The sequence below is a fragment of the Mytilus californianus genome, unplaced genomic scaffold, assembly GCF_021869535.1.
Source record: "Mytilus californianus isolate M0D057914Y unplaced genomic scaffold, xbMytCali1.0.p SCAF_6, whole genome shotgun sequence".
NCBI lineage: Eukaryota > Metazoa > Mollusca > Bivalvia > Mytilida > Mytilidae > Mytilus > Mytilus californianus.
In genome coordinates this window covers 84,033,981-84,055,894 of record NW_026262712.1, presented here as the reverse complement: position 1 = coordinate 84,055,894, position 21,914 = coordinate 84,033,981, and the positions used below count along the sequence as shown (strand labels likewise).

Below are 21,914 nucleotides of genomic sequence, written 5' to 3'. Positions count from 1 at the left end.
CTATAAAGTAAGACACACCAGCTCTTTAATATTGTTGTATGGTTTAAAAATGACATAAAATTTACTTGAAATTACTATTATCCATTTCATGCAATACTTTCATAATATGGTCAAATTTAAAGTTGTCATGACTTTTATTGAGCATGTTTGATAGACTTCAGTTCACAACCGAGTGATGAGAGAAATTTTAGTCACAAAAGGAAATATACAGATGCTTCAAGTATTCAAACATCTTATTGAATGTTTATTTAAAATATCAAAACGATACTGAGGATTACTGAATTTGTTTATTGATTCTATTATTAGCCAATGTAGTAAATCAAGACGGACAATTTCATTAAGACAAAATGTTCTTATAATAAAGTGAAAGTTATCAAGATATCACTTAATAAAAAAATATGAAGTAAATCTTAGGCTTAAGTATATTTAAAGGGGGTTAACAAATTATGCTGTAAAGGAAATCATTGTACAGTGGCTTAGTTCTTTAGCAACTGGGTAAAGGTAAAAACAAATTTAAACTTTTCAATGATGAGAAATATTATCTTTCTACTTAGAACTATTTCATTTAAACATACATGCCACCCAGGGAAGGCACTTTCAAAATAAGTTAAATCTCTATAGATGCAACTTTAGACTTTCACTTTTATTTTCAATGTACTAGTTGACATTTCAAAATTCCTTACCATGTGTTCCATATTATTTTTTAACGGAACAGTACTTACTTAGTGTTATACCCAAAATATTTATTTTTTGAGACTTATCTGCTCAGAATCTCATTTTTAGTTTTTAGTATTTCCTTGCATGCAACAATGGTTGTTAAAGTACTCATATACGATCAGAATTACTGACTTTTATGAGTTTAATTCAAAGTTTTATTTCATTTTCTACAGTATATAAGTGGTTTCCCTTCAATATTCCTTATGGAATAGAAATTTATGGTCAGTTAGATAGTGGTTATAAGCTGGATTGAAATTGTTTGGACAAGGCTGATAAGAACAGGAGCACTGATAACCGTAGTCAAAGAAAGAATAGGTTTATTGTTAAGAAGATACTAATTTATGGGCGATATACATGCATTAGTATTGCCATTAGTTTTCTTGTTTGAATTGTTTTACATTTGTCATTTCGGGGCCTTTTATAGCTGACTATGCGTAAAGGGGTTACTCATTGTTGAAGGCCGTTTGGTGACCTATAGTTGTTAATTTCTGTGTCATTTGGTCTTGTGGAGAGTTTTCACATTGGCAATCATACCACATCTTCTTTTTATATTAATAAGTCATTTCATTTGTGTTGTAGATATATTCAACAGTCGTATTAAAGAGTACAATGAGGAGTTGGAAGAAGCCAAGAAAGACAAAAAGAAGTCAAAAGGATTCCTGAAATTACTAAAATAGTCTCAATCATTCAGAGTTATAGTCACAAGATATCGGTATATTTATCTGTAAAATTGTCTCATGTTATCTCAGTAATTAATTATACAATGGATATAAGCATTATCATCTTATACATGAAATATATATATATATATTATTTGCATGAAATGTTTACTATCAAATATAAAACCATTGTATAAAAATTTATTATTGCATTTGATAACAATTGTGCTAAAGATATTATCCTTCCATGAATTTTCTGCTTATAATCCAAGAATTTGTCATGGTATCATGTATTAATTTGATACACAATTTTTGTTATTTGAACACATGGAAAGTTAATACTAGTTATAACAAACAAAGGAAAATAAAAAATTTAAATTTGTGAAACGTTTTAACTTAAATGCATTATCTCCAAACAACCCAAACTTCTGATATAACTCAATGAATTAAGGTACAATAACTAGTACAAGTTTCACATTTTTATTGAGCAGTTTTTACACTCATTGCAAAAACCGACTATATTAATGCTTTTCATTAAAAAAAAAACTTTTGTGTTTCTATGATATTTACACTACATGAATTTCCAAACATTTATATACAAAGAACATTTCACAAATACTCTTTATGATCTCTCTCCACCTATCAAGAAGTTTTTCATCATGCATTATTCTAAGTGCAATGACAATATGCAATAAAGTTTTTGGTTTTGATATTTGGAAATATGTTCATACACTATTAACTACAAAAGTAAATAACAGAATGACAATTTTTGTAATTTGTTGAAAATCTATTTTTTTTTAGTGTTGTTTTAATAATGATCTAAAATAAGAAGATATAAGTTTAGTATTATTTTTTTCTCCCTCCCTCCCCCCAAAGAAATTCTAAATTCTTTTATACTTTTCTGTTATTTTTGTATTGCAAAAAAGGTATAATTATATGATTTGGCAATTTAGTACGGAAATGTTAAAATGACTCAGTGATCTCAGAAAAAGGCAAAACAAATTTGTTCTTAAGAAAAAGAGACATTTTTAGCAAAAATTCTTACCCAATAAGATATTTGAACCACAACAAAGTTATTGTGAAATACTTTGTTCAGAAAAATATCTTTTACATGAAAATTTTACTCATATCTAAATATGGATGAGGTATTTTTCATGGATATATTACTTTTGAGGGGACCAAAGCAAAGATATAAGTAAGATTTTAAACTTATTATTTATTTATTAAAAAAAATTGACATTTTAAGTTGTATTTATCTCTTGGAGTATCTTTAAGATTTTACAATAGAGGTGCCAAGAACAGCACTTAATCATAAATTCTCTGTTTTAACTACCAAACTTAAGTAAAATGCTGTAGATTTATTTTATTTTTTGGGGGGGAATAATTTTCATGGATCGAGGAAAAAACTTTTTATTGATTCTTGATTATTTTGTTTTGACAAATTTTGAATACAAGTCTCAAGGGAAATTGTATCTTTTTGAACACTGATATTCTTGGTTCACCTATGTCCATGAAACCCATGAAAATTAATACTCCCTGGATAATATGAATCAACAGTATGCTTATTTATAACTGTGGTTTTGTTAACCTATAAATTTCTCAAAAATTATGCTTTCGCATTAAAACAGACAACATGTTTTGTATAAATCTCATTTTTAATATAATTAAAATGTCAGATCTTTTGTTTGATATGGTGCTCATATTTTCCCTATCTTCTTGTGTTAAGTTACTCTTTATACATATACAAAACCTGTAGAACTATGGTCAATTTCTGTTGATATAACAATAATGTTTGAAAAACAAAAGTTTGCAATATTGGAGCTGACATTTTTTGGTTGCATTTATTATGTCATCATAATATTCATTTGCTAGCTGCAAATTCTAGTTGAACAAAAGAAAATCTGTATAAAATGACTTGTTAGAAAACTTATCATTTAAACAAGTTATAATTCCTATCATAATGTTACTTAGGGGTTGGTGCCTTATTTTACTTAAAAGTAAGATATGTTTGCATGTGTGCCAATGCATCATATTAATAGTTATAAATGATTGATTCTTTATAATTGTTTCATAGAAATAGAATTTATCCTGTATATTCAGTGGTGGATTCAAGGGGGAGGGGTAGAGGATTTAGGAAAAAAATATAAGTTTTTGGCATAAAATCATCTGACATGGTTTTCCATTATGGACAAAATACCCCCCCCCCCCTTTTTCTTGAAACCCAGAATCCACCTTGATAATTTAAATTGTAAATTTCAGAAAAATAAATTGTTTTGATAAGTACATCATGAATATCTCATTATAACAATTAGTTGTATAATTAATACTTAATATAAATAATATGAATCTCATCAAAGTATTTTTATTAACATATGGTTCACATTGATTGGCAATATGTCATACTTTTTGTGAGATAACAAATTTAATTTGAAAGGGATTGGTTATTATATTGTATTCAGCATTGTAATTTAGATTTGTATATATTCTAATTAATAAGTAATAAATGTCCTGATATTTAAAAGTAGTATATAATTATTTGCATGAAGGAAGGGTAAATGAGTAAGAATCTCTCATTGACAATTTTACCATGTAGACAATTTTAATATTATTATTGTTGTTGTTGCAGAACAAAATGATCCTATAGTTACATTTGTAATTAGTTTTTGCGTACTTAAAATATTTGTACTAATTTGTATAAAAATATTGAAATTGAAGAACCTGTTTTTTTTTTAAATCCTAATACATGCATTTAATATATATGGGTTACATTCAACTTACATAATCACTTTAAAATCAAATTTGAAAGTTTACCCAAGATTTTCATTTGTCTTTCATTGTGAGCAGTTGTAAATTGCATATTCTTAAATTTCTAATTGTAAACTTTTCCTTCATGGCACATGTTTTTCATGAATGAAAAGTGCTAGACCATAGTATATTAACAATCGTCCAGAATGGGCCAGTGTAATATTTTTATTTCAAACTTGAATGTAAAATAAATCATACATATTTTTTATGTGTCATGTTTTATAACTGTCAGATAGATTATGTAATATAATAATATATATAATAATGCTGATGATTTTAAACTGGTATTTATGTGCATGTGCAATTTAACAGATAATTATGGTAAGCAGCGTGTAAGCAGCAGTCATAGGCAAAGTCCCATAGTGTATATAGAATTTTACAAATACTATTTATCTGTGATACTTATTATTTTTGCTTAGTATTATTGCGCTTTTATTTATTTGCTAGGGATAGATTTTTCATGTTTAATTATAAAAATTGTTTGTACATTGTTAATGAAATGTTGTTTAAGGGTTTTTAAGGACTTTTATTTGTTTGATCATTATAGTTTTAGTTAAAGGTACTTACAATTTTAATGAATCATAGAATCTTATTTTTGAAGCATTTATAAGTTTACAAACATGATAACATAATACAATAACAAGTCTATAAATATGTTCCCACTACCAACGGTAACATGGTAAATATGTTCCCACAACCAACAGTAACATGGTAAATATGTTCCCACAACCAACGGTAACATGGTAAATATGTTCCCACAACCAACAGTAACATGGTTTTGTTCATCTTTAAAAAAGAAGAATGCAAATTTTAAGAGGAAACCTACAACTGTTTATTGTTTTTGATGTAAGAGGTAAGGTAAGACACAGCTATCATTTTTTTCTTTGACAGTGCCATGATACTATCAACTTTTTCAAAAATAATATAATCTTTTTTCCTATTCACCAGTTTAACTGAATTTTATATGGAGTTATGCCCTTGTCAACAAGACATTTTCAAATAACCTTCATCTTATTTTTAGTATATAGTAACGAGGTTACTGTTTGGGGTAGCTGTGCAGCTCCTTTATAGCTGTTTTGCATGTCAAAACCTATTTAGATAAAACTAAATCAAAGATGCAGGTGAAATCGTCAGACAAGACATTCATGAAAATTGGTTTACCATTATGATTCTTATAAATGAATCTGTAGAAAAATATTCTGCTATAGATTACAAATTATATCTCAAACTAGGTAATAAAGAATAGAAAACCCTGGTCAATTGTTGTAGTTTTTGGCTTCAAAACATTATGGAATCTCCAAAGAAAAATTGCTTAAATATAATTTTCTCTTTTTCTTTAAGGTTCAAATTTATGCCAATGTATTCCAATGAATTCTTTAAAAATCCTGAAGAACAACATTAGATATACAGTTCTTCCTTGCTATCCTAGAACAATTTAAAGGTGAGAGGGCTTAGATGATACTTGTTTGTAGAAATTTGTGATAAAGGTACAGTGCTGTATTATTGTCAATTTGGCAGGATATAACAACAGATCTTATATAATTTAGTATGATTCTGTTACCAATTCCGGTTTACTCCAATTAGTTGTTTCTGACAATGATGGCATGCTACTTTGTTTTGGGAGACTAACAGGTTTGTTTATATATTTTACTAATTTATAATTTGTTTTTTTTTCCAAACAAGAAAAAAAGTTCTGAGGTTGTAAAAGAAAAATGTTCTTGATAATATTTATGGTTGTAACAGGTTATTTGGAATTAGAAATTAACAGTTTTAAACTATTCCTAGAGAAAACAAACATTCTTATCAGTAATTGAATAAAAATACCCTCCTTGGTTCAAGACCAACACTTAAAGTCAAATGGTTACCATATAGGGTTTACATTGGCCAATTTAAACGAAACAAAAAATCCAGAATTGAAAATCTATCTCTATCTTGAGTTTTGCTTGCTTTTTATTTTAAGCTATTATATCTTAGAAATTGTAATTGGTGGATATAATTTGTTATATTTGACAGTACTTATTACATCATAAAATAATTGTTATTTTTTTAGCATTTCATCGCAAACAATTATTGGATAAAAATTTCATTTACAATGTCTTTTTTTTTATTATTGAAATGTAACCAAAAATAGTAAAATATCAAAAGATGTGAATTGAGTGAAAAAAATTGTATGGTTTTGAACATTTATACCATGTATTTTTGTTATTTTTTGTATTTGAGGGGGTGTATTGTTTGAATTTTCTCGTGATAAAAAAAACTCTAATTAAATCATGTCATGAAATTAAGTAATTTGTGTCAATCATGATGAAAAAAGATACCAGTAGTACTACTTATTATATACTTGGTATCGAAAACTTTTGAACTGTAATGTTAAGGTACTACAAGTAGCTTGTACATTTTGCTTCAGCTTGCTTGCTTATTATTTATGGCACAGTGAAATTTGATTATTTCTTTTCTTTGCATTCCATATCAAAATGATAATAAAATTTGTTATTGTTTCTATATATTTGTTTTTTTTATTTCACAATAGTTTTCCTTTTAGGCTTGATGATAATTTGGTGTTGCCTTCTGTTTAAGTTTGTTCTTTTGTTTTATAAAAATTATTTTTATGACAGTTTGACAAAGTAAGCGTTTTTCCATAAAGCTATCCATATTTTATGTATAGAGGCTTTATGGGGTTCTAATTTCTCTTGACCATATCAGTGTATCCTTGACCTGATTTAAAAAGTGGTGCCTTGAATTTTGTGGTTAGTTCCTTGATCAGGTTATTTTCTAAAAAAAAGTAAAATACCAGCCAAAACAATGAGTAGTCTTTTGAAACTTTGAAAAAGACTGAATTCCAACATATGACATCAAGTCTTCAATCAATTTAGGTCTACATTTAAGTTTCGTTTTTAGAATGTCAATAGCATCAAGTTACCGTAACACATAGTATGTAGGCATCCAAAAAGAATATTGTGTTTAACTTTTCACTGACATTTATGTGTTTGGTGTAAGCTTTTTTTAGTTTTTCTAACTTTTGTAAACATATGTTGAGGTGTGTTGAAATTACAAAAATTGAAATTTGTGTAGTTTTCCATTAATTATGTGACCCAAATCAAGCCAATGATTTTAAGCTGATTCTCCATCTTTATTCTAAAAATCCTTTATATTTGTTTTAGTGACATACATTTAAAAAAAAACAGTCGAAAAACAACAATAGATTTGTGAAGTTCCATCACATTTTTTGTAGATATATTTCTGTATTTATTAAAGGTGGCAAACGCTTGACTATCAAGGATTGTAGAAGTCCAAGTGTAAAAAAAAAATCATTTTTTATATTTGCGATTCATTCGTTGTTGAATTGATTCAACAAAATATAGAATTATGTCAGTTGCCAATTTAATATTGATGATTTAACTAAATTATTCCATTATACGGTTTTATGTTGTTTAATTCGTCTTTCTTATTGAAAGAAGTTCATTCATAAAATTATCATAAAATCTCTACACACGTCATAGTAATGTAATCTAATATCACATAAATTGTTTCAAAATAGCACTATTTAACGCTTTCTGACTACACTTGTGCTAGTTATTCGTTCATATATAATCCAACTGGCCACGTTATTACTGGTGACTTAACCATAGTCCATAACACTTCACTTCGAAATGTGTTATCCAAGGCTTGAGGTATCATGAGCCTAAATCCATCCTTCAAAATACTGATGGATTCATTCAATGATTATGTCAGGCAATGGATTGAACTCAATAAAGAATACGTAGATACTCTTTCCGAATAAATAAAGGCTGTGAGGTCGTTAATATCAATCAGAATTAAAAAACTGAATGGCTCTATGAATGCACATGCTACATTCCGTTCCTGATGAAGGTAAATCTAGAAAAGTGCTTCGGACGCATGAAATTTATAATGTGTTGTTTTCATTTTTTAATCTTCAAAACCCAAATGTTGCAAACCAACTGTCTTACCACAATGACAAATATGTTGTTGTCCCAGAAAATAATGCCCCAAACAACATTGTTTTTGTGTGTAAATCACATTACATAAACTGCTTGATAAATGAATTAATTATTGACAATTCACTTGAAAACTCAACATATACCCCAACGACACTTAAGAAGGAAATCCTGGATAATCTGTATCTGTTTTATATGTTCCTTTGGAATTTCAACCAAGGATGAAGGACTGTATCTTCCTTCACTGTATTGGATACGTAAATTGCATAAATGTCCTTACAAGCAACGTTATATTACTGGGTCTTCCCAGTGATCCACACAACCTCTTCCTTAATTATTAACATCAATTTTATAAGCAATCAAAGCTGAGCTTCAAAGTTATTGTCAAACTACCTATTCTAGAGGTGGCGTGAATCAGATGTGGATACTGAAAATTCCAATGATCTGTTAGAGTACATACAACCTAAAAGTATTTAAACATACGACTTTTCAACACTTTACACAAGTACTTCTCATTCCAAACTAAAAGACAAATTGAAAGAGTTGGTCCAGTTTTGTTTCATTAAAAAAAATGGCCAACGTGGAATCTTATTTGTAAAAAAATCACTCTAATTCAAACAAAAATTCTCTGAAACTGACAATATCAAGATGCTTCATTTCTTGATTGACAACATATTTGTTACATTTGAAGGACGTATTTTTCAACAAACAATCGGCATTCCCGGGAGAACCAACTGTGTTCCTCTTTTTGCCAACTTGTTTCTTTATCTATACGAGGCTGACGAGGAGCTACTTAGGAAGAAAAAAAGATATCATTATCCTCGTACATTGACTTACATTTAGAAATTGACAATAATGGTTTGTTTAAAACAAAAGTTTATGACAGAAAAGATGATTTAATCTTCTCAATTGTGAACTTTCCATTTCTATGAGGCAACATTCCAGCAGCGCCTGCATATGAAGTATATATCTCCCAGTTAATACGATGTTCCATGGCTTGTATTTTCTATCATGAATCCCTTAATAGATGGTTGCTGCTCACAAGGAAGTTATTTAACCAAGAGTTATAAGTGGTGGAGTTGAAAGCATCTCTTCGTAAATTTTACTGACAACATCACGAGTTGGTTGATCGTTATGGAATATCTGTGTCACCGATGACGAAGGATATGTTCCTTATGCCGTAACAACAATCCCGTCTTTTTTTCCCCAATGTGACCTACCGAATAAGACTTATCACCGGATTTGTACTTACATGAGCAAAACGACGGGTGCCACGTGTTGATCAGGATCTGCTTACCATTCTGGAGCACATGAGATCACCCCCAGTTTTTGGTGGGTTTCGTGTTGCTCAGTCTTTAATTTTCTATGTTGTGTTTTCTGTTGTTTGTCTTTTGGTTTTGTCTTTTTTTTTACCATGGCGTTGTCAGTTTATTTTCGACTTCTGAGTTTAAATGTGCCTTTCGTATCTTTTGCCTCTCTTTTATCATGTTTTTTTAACACAGGGATTCGGTTAGCAGATTAAGAAAAATTTAATTAATGCTTTTTAATTATTTTAGTATTTGCCCTCTAGGCAATTGATTTTTCAGTATAAATATATGGATAGTAAACTGCACATTGCTAGAAAACAAAGAAATATTGATGCCATCGTCAAATGCGTGAATAAAGTAACACAAATAGACAGGAAATACTTAATAAGATTTAAAAAAACATTGATTTTGGTTTTTATTACTGACATGAAATTATACAAACCTTATTATCTATTAAAGGCTTCCTTAATTTCTGATAGCACTGATAGACTCCACTCTGTAAACAAATCATCAAAAAATTATTAACTGGTCAGTAATAGTTATCCCATGTGGTCGCAGTGTGTCAGTGTAAGATCACCGCGATGGCCGGAATGTGATCTTAAACTGACACACCAAGTCCGAGTGGGATAACTATTTTACATCCCAGCTCTTCTAGATTATATGAAAAAACATTTACGCTTTCATAACATCTAGTTCAGAATGCTATACAATAATTATAATATACTTTATATATTACTATATAGTATATACCCTTTATGAGCCCCGGATACAATGTTTAAATATGTTAGATTAATAGTATCATGTCATCCTGGTGTAGGGGTTTGAATCGTTGCTTCATATGCTGAAGGTCTTAAGGTTGATTAGACACTACACTGGAAATTTAGTGGATTTTTTTAGTCTTTATTCCGCATAAATATTTCTAAGTTTTATCGTGTGTTCGACGTTCCCGCCAAAACGTTACAGAACAAAGGAAAGCATGCAGAACAAAGAAACTCAAGATAAGGTGATCTGGTAGGGGTGGTTCGACTCAGATACCCCGGTTGGAACACAGGCGTTGAGATGTAATTAAGGTTACTTCTCAGGACAGTGTCAAAAGTCATAATGACCCTCTAAGCAATTGAAAATGATTACCTGTAATTCTCTGGAATTGAAAAGTCAAGCGTATCATGCAACTGGAAATTTCTTTATTAAAATAAGTTGTGTTATATTATTAACGCGACTATGTCAATAGTTATGAAAAGGGTAAAGCGTAAGTCAGTTCACAGGTTAATCGACAGTTAACGTGCATTTCATAAAAAAATCAGGTGCCGGTCTCATCTTCAACTTAATCGGTATGTATGAATGAATGATTCTTATTATAATAAAAACATAGTTCTGTGGTAGAACACTCGCATCACGAAAGTTGAAATCATCAATAGAATGATCAAAGTTAAACCTATTGTGATAATCAAAATCAAATCATATTAAAAGCAATAAAGATAATGATGCCAGGTGGATTGTCAGGTAAATTATTATCCAGTATTAAACACCCTACAAGCAGGCCTATGTATTGAAATTAATTAACGTGACATGATTTTTTTGCGGCAGTCATACGATTCGAAAATATATTTGCCTCCACTGTAAGCCGGGTTAACATGTTGTCCCGCTGGGAGATGTAAATAGGACTTTCTGCTGGTTAATTTTGTTATTGATATAAAGTTAAAACATATTCTACAGTACAACAATAGTAAGTTACGCGGAAATGTAATACGCTTGATTTTAACACTGATAGAATGGTGTAAAATAACGTAATAATGGTAAAGCGATCACTAAAAGGGCACTGAATTGCAAAATCAATTCAGAGCATTTCCCATTGAAGGGGGTTGGCACAGAAGGGTGCAGCTTCGGACATTTAGAGTGCAGCGAAATGGCCAAATCAGACACCAGAAGGTATCTTTTTGAGAGTTTGAGTTTAAACACTATTTCATTCAGTACATATGAAGTAGATTGGGCAACAGGCGAATCCTATGTAAGCTCTCTACTAGAGAGTTGAGAGTTTATCGGTTAATTTGAATTTTATTGCAGCTTATATTTAAATACAGTTTTCTTTCGAGGGAGTTTGGGGCTTCATTTTATTTCGTAGGAGTGAACAGCTGAGACATCACATACCTCCCCTTTTTCATATAGTTTTATAAAAAATACATATACATTGTCATATATTTATGGACAATAACTAGACCTATGCTTATGTATACGCTTGATTGTATACATGTACAATGCCATACCATTTAAAAGGATGTTTACGCTTTGGAATTCATTTTAAAAAATCTTAATCTTGTTTCAAGTATACACATTTTTGAATGTTAATCACGCACACACGTCAAAATATTGGAATTAACAGCACCAACACCAGTGGTTTGCTTAGTAGGAATGCCACACGGAAAGATAAAATTGAAAAAGAAATTGATTTGACAAATATCTATTTTTTGTTCTTCTTATTTTCAGTAGAAAGAAAGGTTTTGAAAAGCTATAGTTTTGTTGTGCTTGTGAATTTCCCACTTATTATAAGTAATAGGATAATTATATTTGATATATGGGATCTTTGCAAGGATTGCATGTCTGACAGACAGAATTCAACTCACATTGGCCGCAATTTTATGGATCTGTGATTAAGTGTTTTAAAATTAGTTGGTCTGTTTCTACTATCCTTTCTGTAATAGATCTTCTATATTTTTGGTATTAAATGATTGTGCGGTGAAGATGTTAGTCTGGCAGTTTTCATCTGACCTTGACATCATTTTCATGGTTCATTGCTCAAGTTAACTTTTTTGTAGTTAGGTCTATTTTTCGATATTATAAACAATAGGTCAACTAAATTTGCTTTTTAGAATGATTTTAATGTGTCCTTGTTTGTCTGGCAAGGTTCATCTGACCTTGACCTCAGTATCATGGTTCATTTGATTAATATTAAATTGTCGTGGTTTATACTGTTTTTTCTGATACCATAATCAATAGGTCAACTATATTTGGCATGAATAATAACTGTCCGATATCCAAGACTGTCTTGCAGAGTTCATCTAGCCTTGACCTCATATAATGATTCATTAGTCAGAGTTACATATTCGTGGTTATATCTTTCTCAGATACTATACGCAATACGTAAAATATATTTTGTGTATGGAATGATTATATGGTGTTCATGCCCATCTTGCATGGTTCAATTGAACTTCACCTCATTTACTTATATCATAGATAATGTAAAATTTATGTTTTACTTTTATTTATCCTTTATCTTAAAGACTTTCAACATAAGATTCAATTATGCCATCTTGATCAGTAAAACAGGCGAGACATTTCAGCTTGTGTACTTTTGTTGTAGTTGTGTCAGGTTTTAACAAACCTGTCTGTCTAACTTTTAACACCTACATTTGACAAAATATTCAACTATCAATATACATGTACTATGTTTAATTTTGACTTGATAACTAGTCAGGTTCTAACTAAATGTTTTTGAGCAGACGTTTTGCGTCGGAAAGGGTTTTCATAACTTTCATACTTCAATTTTTAAGGTACGTTTTCTGTATTTGAATAGTTTTACATTTTAATGTGTAACGCGTTGTTTGGGTTATAGAATTGTTATGTGCAGATTAGCGTTAACAGTAATTAACTGATGTTCAAACTCATAAATCCATTGAGAAGATACAGAGCAACGTCAAAAAGCAAAAACTTGGGAATCGTACCTACTTCAGAAGGAGTGAGACATCTAGGTTTAGTTTGTTTTTAAAGTGCTTGTTTAGCTTTTGAACTTTTCAAACCTGCATGAAGTTTTGAAACTTCACCAGAAGCCTCTTTATGATCAAAAGACAATTTTCAGAGAAACAGTTTGTAAGCATTGTTTTCTCATCATTTTCCTTATTTTAAGTTTTTGGCATTAAGATACAGTCTTAAGGTTCAAAGTATTAAGACAACAATATCATTGTCAAACCTTCATTGTATTTTACGACACATGGACAAAAACTTATTCATGGTTACAAATAAGAAATTACCTAGAACAAAATTAATGGTGAGAGCTGATTTACAAATGCTTGTAGGGCAATACTTTAGGTTGGATTGCTTGCTTTGTTTGAATAAACGTTTGCTCAAATATTGTAATGAAGATTTACATGCATGATATTTTAAGTTGTTATAGGATTTGAACTAGCTGTCAGTAACTGCGAGTACTCCCAAGTCTGTACGTAGTGTCTGTTTTGTTGTGTGGATGTATAAATACCCTGCTACGTCCGGTCTGTGTTTTTGTTTTTGTTAGATGTCTTTCTGCTTTGTACCGATATGATGAGCCCTTTTAAACTGATTTTTATAGTTTGTTCTTATGTTGTACTGTTACACTACTATCCTATGTTAGGGAGAGGGTTTGAAGCCAACAAACGAGTTTATCTCCGCCACATTCTGTATGTACCTGTCCTAAGTCAGGAGCCTGTATTTCAGTGGTTGTCGTTTGTTGCTGTATAACATATTTGTTTTTCGTTCTTTGTTTTGTACATAAACTAGGCCGTTATTTTTTCTTGTTTGAATTGTTTTCATTAGTCATTTGTTCGCCTTTTATAGCTGACTATGCAATATGGGTTTTGTTCATTGTTGAAGGCCGTACGGTCACCTATAGTTGTTAACTTCTATGGCATTTGGTGTCTGGTGGAGAGTTGTCTCATTGGCAATCATACCAGGTCTTCTTATTTTTATATTTTCATTAATACAGAAAGGAGGAGTTACACCTGTGTATATAATACTTAAATCTTGTTGAACGTTATACTGGAGGTTGGGAAAAACCAATTGTAAATTTGTTAATGGAAACATGACATGTCAACTGTTATTCGCACATATCTATGTAAGAAGCTGGATTTTATAACATAGCATACATCATCATTCTAATTATTTACCATTAATTCACCTGCAAATTCTGAACCTTGTTTAAAGTTAATACAAAGTCAACATTACATGATTATTTGCTCATCGTTATGTTCTTACCAATAATAAATGCACCAAATATGATGTTTTAGGTTAATAATCGTTTGTTAATCAATTTTGAAAGGACATAATTTTGATCTTTTGAATAAACATTTCCTACACAAATTTGAATTTAGTATTGCATTGCAGGCTCGTGCAATGTAAACATTCTTATGCACAATTATTCTGAATATTCATTTGAATAGCTACATTGTATTATCTATTACTGTGACTTGACTATAGGTGTTGCTGTTTACCTTTACCTATTGTTCAACAAAATTGTGAAATTGACAATACAATTGGGAAATTTAAATTGACCATTTGGTATTGTTAGATTCGATGAATAGATGCTCACTCATGCATTTAAAGTCTACCTGGATGCGGCATGATTTCCATGATACATATCCCATCTAAATAGGTGAATCATCTTCATATTCGATCCAGAATTTATTTTATAATGATTATTTTCAAAATCACATTTAAAGCCACAGAAACATGTTGGATGAACTTATTTCACGTACTTGCATTCCAGTTTTGATTTTTTTTTACATTTCAGATTAACTTAATTCCATCTAATGAAAATGGAATTCCATTGAGTGAATACAGTGTTTTTATGCACAAAAATCCAAATAGATTTTAAAGAAAAATACTGCAATGTATATTCCAAATTATTTTCAATTTTACATGTAAAAAGTAAAATCACAAAAATACTGAACTCCAAGGAAAATTCAAAAAGGAAAGTCCCGAATCAAATGGCAAAATCAAAAGTTCAAACACATCAAACGAATGGATAACAACTGTCATATTCCTGACTTGGTACAGGCATTTTCTTATGTAGAAAATGGTGGATTGAACCTGGTTTTATAGCTAGCTAAACCTCTCACTTGTATGACAGTCGCATCAAATTCCATTATATTGACAACGATGCGTGAACAAAACAAACAGACACAATAGGTAAAAATGTCAAAAATAGGGGTACAGCAGTCAATATTGTGTTATCATCTTAATCACTATAAAAACAAACAAATGTAACGAAGAAGCACAAAAAGGCGTACATCAAATTTAACATCCTCATTTTGCTTATATTATACGATTTTATATATCTATGTAAAATCCAACCATTTTTCTCAATCTTCATGAAATATTCATACAACTTTGTATTTGAGTTAATTTCATTTAAATCTCTCAGATAAACCAGATTTGGTGAAATTCTATATGTTCTCTTTTTCACCCTATATAGGTTGCAATTCTGTAAATATAGACAATGCAATTTCCCATAGGAACTCCCTTTGCGGCTTAAACTGTGCCACTTTTACTGTGAAGTTTCGTGAAAAATTATATCCCAGAACGGAAAGTTGATATGCACTACTATTTTATTCAAAGGTCAAAATATAGGGTTGTGCGGCATATTTTCAACATGTATATGCCCTGAACTTCTAAGAGTTTAAACTTATACTAAAATTCTATACTACCCCTACTTCCATTTTTGAACCTTAGAATTAAATTTTAGGCGCTACCATGTTTTTCTATACTGGTAACATTCCCAAGTTATGTCTCTATGAGATGAAACACAGAGATCATATCTGGGAACCAGTACGTTAACAAATTAACATATCTATGAATATTATATATCTCCCCAAACAAGGCGTGACTTGTGAAACAGCTGTATTTACAAAGTGCAACCTATACAAACATTTATTCAAATAGAAAACTCTTGAAAAACACTTTTTCTCACAACAATACTTATTTATCAGAATTATAGCCTTAAAGAAATCACTGCATATACTCTATCTTTTCTTTTACAGTACATTTTATACCCCCAACCCTGTTTCAATTTTTTAAAGAATTTGAAAACAAGACTTTAATTATTGTCAACTTACCCTATGTGCATGTTTTCTGAAATGAAATGTCTAGAACTTGTTTGAAACTATTCTTATAACAAATTAAAAGCATTTCAGAATACTATAAATGTAAAGTTTAGTAGTTAATCTTTCCAACATTCAAGATTATATAAAGTATCCAAGTCGCCTTAGTCTCCAGTCCACATCTTACTTTGTGCCTATTTGTCAATTAAAGTAAACAATATCTACCTCAAATGATCAGTGTAGAAATGTTGTGGCAACAATATCATCTTTAACCATATATCTAACATAATTAAGCTAATATATTAACTAGAAGTGTTTAAACAAAGCCATATTTTCAAAATTTAAATGTATGAAGTTACCAATCTAATGTATGACTTCACTAAAAGTTTTGTAGAACTGACTGCTAATATCTGATTTTTGCATAATTTCAAAGCACAGTTATTGTTTTCTATACAAAAGACTTTAAAAATAATAAAATCACAGCATTTACAGGTCAAATTATCTGTTTTGTGACCCGGGGGATAGGCATTTTTCTGGGTTTTTTTGTCACTGGGGCCTCACTTTTGCTAAATTATTTTGCTTTTTCTGTGAATATGGAATATTAAGTACATTTTTAGGATAGACAACACTATATGTTTTGTTTAGGTATTTTTGTATTTCTAGCTTGTATTTTTTTATGCTGCGGTCACAAAAAAACACATTCAGGTGTTACGGCTTACTTTTTGGTTATCAACAGAACAAAAACACCTCAAAACAATATTCAGGAAGGATCCATAAGTTTCAATGACTGCGAAGAGTAAATATAAGCACTTCTTAACAATTCAAATTACAAATATGCATACATTAAGAATTTATTTTGAATTCAGGCCTTTAAGTAAACTATGCATACTATAAACTATGAACTTATGCTGAGTCATCATAGTTAAGGCCCAGATAAACCAGATTTGGTGAAATTTCCCATAGGAACTCCCTTTGCGGCTAAAACTGTGCCACTTTTATTGTGAAGTTTCGTGAAAAATTATATCCCAGAACGGAAAGTTGATATGCACTACAATTTTTTCAAAGGTCAAAATATAGGGTTGTGCGGCATAATTTAAACATTTATATGCCCTGAACTTCTAAGAGTTTAAACTTATACTACCCCTACCTCCATTTTTGGACCTTAGAATTAAATTTTAGGCGCTACCATGTTTTTCTATACTGGTAACATTCCCAAGTTATGTTTCTAAGAGTTTAAACTTATACTAAAATTCTATACTACCCCTACCTTCATTTTTGAACCTCCTTAGAATTAAATTTAGGCGCTACCATGTTTTTCTATACTGGTAACATTCCAAAGATATGTCTCTATTAGATGAAACACAGAGATCATATCTGGGAACCAGTACGTTAACAAATTAACATATCTATGAATAATAATTCCTAATTGGGAAGCTGAAATCATCTCTTTTATCGTAAAATTTTGTTTTCAGCCGACCCTCATTGTCAATTTCTAGATGTAAGTCAAGATATGAGACAGACTTAACTGTATCTGCTGTATCCTTTATTTTTAGTTCGATGGGATAGATGCGTTCAACATAGTCACCAAATTTTTGAATAATTTAGTGAGAGAACATCATCTATATAGCAGAAAGTAAAGTTAAAGGATACTGCTTACTTCTTTTCTTTCTTCCTAAGAAGTTCCGTATGAAGTCAGCCTCATATGTATAAAGGAACAAGTCGACAAAAAGTGGAGCACAGTTAGTTCTCATGGGAATGCCGATTGTTTGTTGAAAACACGTCCTCCAAACGTAACAAATACGTTGTAAATCGAGAAATCAAGCATCTTGGCAATGTCAGTTTTAGAGAATTTTTTGTTTGAATGTGATTTTTTACAAAGAAGGATTTACCACTCCCTAAGTCAAAATATTGTATCTACGTTGGCCATTCTTTTTTATGAATCAAGGCAGGACTAACTCTTTCAATTTGTCTTTTTTTTGGAATGGGGATTACTTGAGTATAGTGTAGAAAAGTCAAATGTTTTAATACTATTGCAGGATGAAAGAGTCTTAGATTGTATGTACTCTTAAAGATCTTTGGAATTTTTTAGTATCCACCTCTGATTCATCCCACCTCTAGAATAGGTAGTTTCAAAATAACTTTGAAACCCGTTTTTGATTTGACACTTTTAATACTTTTAGACAGAAACAATTATTTCCTCCTTGTATTAGGCTGAAATAAATACCTTTTACTTTGTTAAATTACAAAAATATTCATATTTTCTACAGGGAAACAGCCATGGTTATTTGAAAGGGTACTATAATATTTCATCCTGATTTTCATTTTTTTAAGAAAGCAAATGTATTGCCAGGGTTTTATTGAAGACATCGATAACTTTGACAAGCCTCTACAGAATATTGGGAAACGAAGACAGATTTGTTTTATGATTAAGCGATGACATCTGAAGCAAAATTTTTCTTTTTTAGTTTTTAGCGTTTTACTGTAAGATGGATGGAATTCTTGGCAATTATCAATTACAAGCAGTTTGTGGTTTATTTTTCAATGTCTTTGTTACACCTGCTTGCAATATTACGAAAGTTGGACAGAACTTTCTTCATGATCAAGAGCATACCATTTGAAGAAAAAGTTTGATTTTCATTTTTAATTTCTTGTAATATACTGGAAAGTGGACTTAGATTATATCAGTTAATATTAAACTATCACACTGACAATATCAATCACATATGAGACATATGGAACTCCCCTTTACGATGTCTAACCCCAAATGAGCAGATCGATGTCCATTGGCGCAGGATGCTGCTGATGCACATGAATTCAACTGTAAAATTTAAGTCTTTTTTGTGTTTACTTCTGTTTTCCATGTTGTATTTGTTTTATTTATCATATTTTCATTAACAATGTGTATAAAAACGGAATTGCATATCTTTGTCAAGATAACTTTGTATTTACATTGTGTCATAGATCAAATTTATTCGTTCAGTGTATGTTCACTTGTTTTTGTTAATATGTCTTTTGATTGAGTTAAGCCATTTCAATTGATATTCTATAGTGTGTCTTTCTATGTTGTGATATAATATTGTTGTTTCAGTTAGGGTGAAGGTTGGCACCTATTAAAACGTTTAAACACTCTGCATTTGTTTGCACCTGTTCTTAGTCAGGAACCTGATGTTCAGTGGTTGTCGTTTATTGATGTGGTTCATAAGTGTTTCTCGTTTCTTGTTTTTTATATCGATTAGACCGTTGATTTTCCAGTTTGAATGGTTTTAAACTAGTCATTTTTGGTGCCATTTATAGCTTGCTGTTCGGTGTGAGCCAAGGCTCAGTGTTGAAGGTCGTACTTTGAACTATGATGGTTTACTTTTACAAATTGTGACAGTTGTCTCATTGACACTCATACCACATCTTCTTACATCTATATGTGTGTGTTTTTTTTTATCTCCTTAGAATTTATCGAGATGTCTTAACGGAATGAATTATACCATTGGTGATGTATCGAATGATAAGTCTTGACGGATAGCACCCATGAGGATATGCAATTTCATCAGTAGATTTTTCTAATCTAAAAACTAAATGAATCGTATTGAATTTGATTTTTTGGCAGTCTTTTGGTTAACTTTCTTCAGAAACGATTCAGCCAAAATATTCAGAATAGGACCAATGAATGAAACTACAGGGACATTAAGTCAACAAGAATCTTCATAATCAGGTCATATGATATACAAAACATCTTTACTACAATATACTGATGACTAAAACAAATTATTACAATGGTTACAATGAATTACCGTGATTTCCCAGTGACATATAAACCGAAAATTTCATATGTGAAATAAACGTGGTTATTTCACTCCTCTGACGTCATACAACAATAGTTGTGGTCAAGACGTTGTCGATGACGTCGCATCAAGCAAATTGTGAATGCGTAGAAAAAGATATAGTTCCTTACATTTTCGACTTTAATTCCATTAAAAAGCCCATTGTCAATGTAATAAAAAGAATAACTAATCAAAGAATTCAAATATCAAACAATATTCAACTCGTGACCGAACAACACTCATTCGCATTCGTGAATTAATGTGTTGTTCGGTCACTCGTTGAATATTGTTCTATATTTGAATTCTTCGATTAGTTATTCTATAATAATTGGCTATAACTTCACTGGCAAGCTTTCATATTGAAATGCTAATCAATAATGACATCAGTAGTATACTGCTGTTCAATAGTCATAAATCGATTAAGCAAAAGCAAATCCGGGTCACAAACCAAAATCGAGGGAAACACATCAACTCTGATAGGAAAACAACGGAACAACGGAAACACTGAAGTGCAACAAAAACAAACGCCAACATACATAGAAACGGACTATTTGACAACAACTGCCATATTCCTGACTTGGTACAGGACATTTTAAGAAAAAATGGTGAGTTGAATCTGGTTTTATGGCTAGCCAAACCTCCTACTGATATGACAATGTTAAAAATACAGCTAAAATGACAACATAACGTGACAGGAATACAGTAAAAAAAACTCCAGAACACTCAGAATAGAGAAACACATTTAAAAAATAATTTAATAGTACATTACAACATGTAAACCACAGAATAACAACGGACACCTCCCATGAATCCACAACAGCACACCAGGACACCACAAACATATTATAAACTGTGCGTTTCACGAATGTATCAACGCCACAAAAAGTGACGTATTTTTTGTGACGCTTTTATTATCACAGGTAAATTTCCAAAAATAGAATAGATTTGTTTTATTGTAGACGCACAATAATACAAGATTGAGTCTGCAATGGTGTTATTTTATGTATCCTCCAACCATGACAAGAACATCAAAATGGAGCCGTGTTTGTAATGGTGTCACTATTTGTATTTTCTAACCATGTCGGTTTTTCTCCGAAATCAAAACTGTGTATAAACAAAGACAAAAAACATCCTGTGCATATAGTTGCTTAAAAAGCATATAAATGAAGCAGCTGATTAATTGTCTCAACCCTCACACCCACACAGAAAATAAAAATAAAACAACTGTAATATAAGAAAAGACCATGCAAGACCAAACAGCAAACACACCCGAAAACAAACAACACAAAACAAAAACACGTAGACGATCCACGAGTATTTCGACCACATTGACAAATAAGACACATGTGAAATGCACCGAAAACACAGAACTCAAACCACAAACTATAAGACAAAACACAATATTCAACAAGACATACAAAAGAAAGAAACATCATAACTAAATACATGAATGTTTGATGTATAAATACCGAGATGCGTCGTATAGCAATGCGAATTCGCACTCGGCAAAACAGTCATATTCGGGAGTAGGTCACGTTCGGTACTTAGCAGACTAGACGACGTTGATGGTAAACCACAATCCAAGACGTGGTAAAAATGTCGTTAGTTAGTTGAGACACATACACATCGTATATGATGGTGTCCACAAAATTTACGGAGTGTCAATTTTAAAATTTCCTCCTCATAACTCCTGTATATCCTGCATTTTTGCGCCTGTCCCAAGTCAGGAGCCTCTAGCCTTTGTTAGTCTTGTATTATTTTTAATTTTAGTTTCTTGTGTACAATTTGGAGTTTAGTATGGCGTTCATTA

At 30.9% G+C, this 21,914-nt stretch overlaps 1 protein-coding gene across 3 annotated transcripts in view; it reads left to right on the top strand.

Annotated features, from left to right (window-relative positions):
- The window catches only part of LOC127705059 (DENN domain-containing protein 2C-like), a 43,730-nt gene extending 37,047 nt beyond the window's left edge, over positions 1–6,683 (top strand). For all 3 annotated transcript variants that reach the window (XM_052209332.1, XM_052209331.1, XM_052209330.1), the window contains one exon: positions 1,297–6,683. In XM_052209332.1, the coding sequence (XP_052065292.1) occupies positions 1,297–1,394 (98 nt within the window). In that variant the 3' untranslated portion in view covers positions 1,395–6,683. The remainder of the gene's footprint in view (positions 1–1,296) is intronic.
- Positions 6,684–21,914: the final 15,231 nt, after the last annotated feature.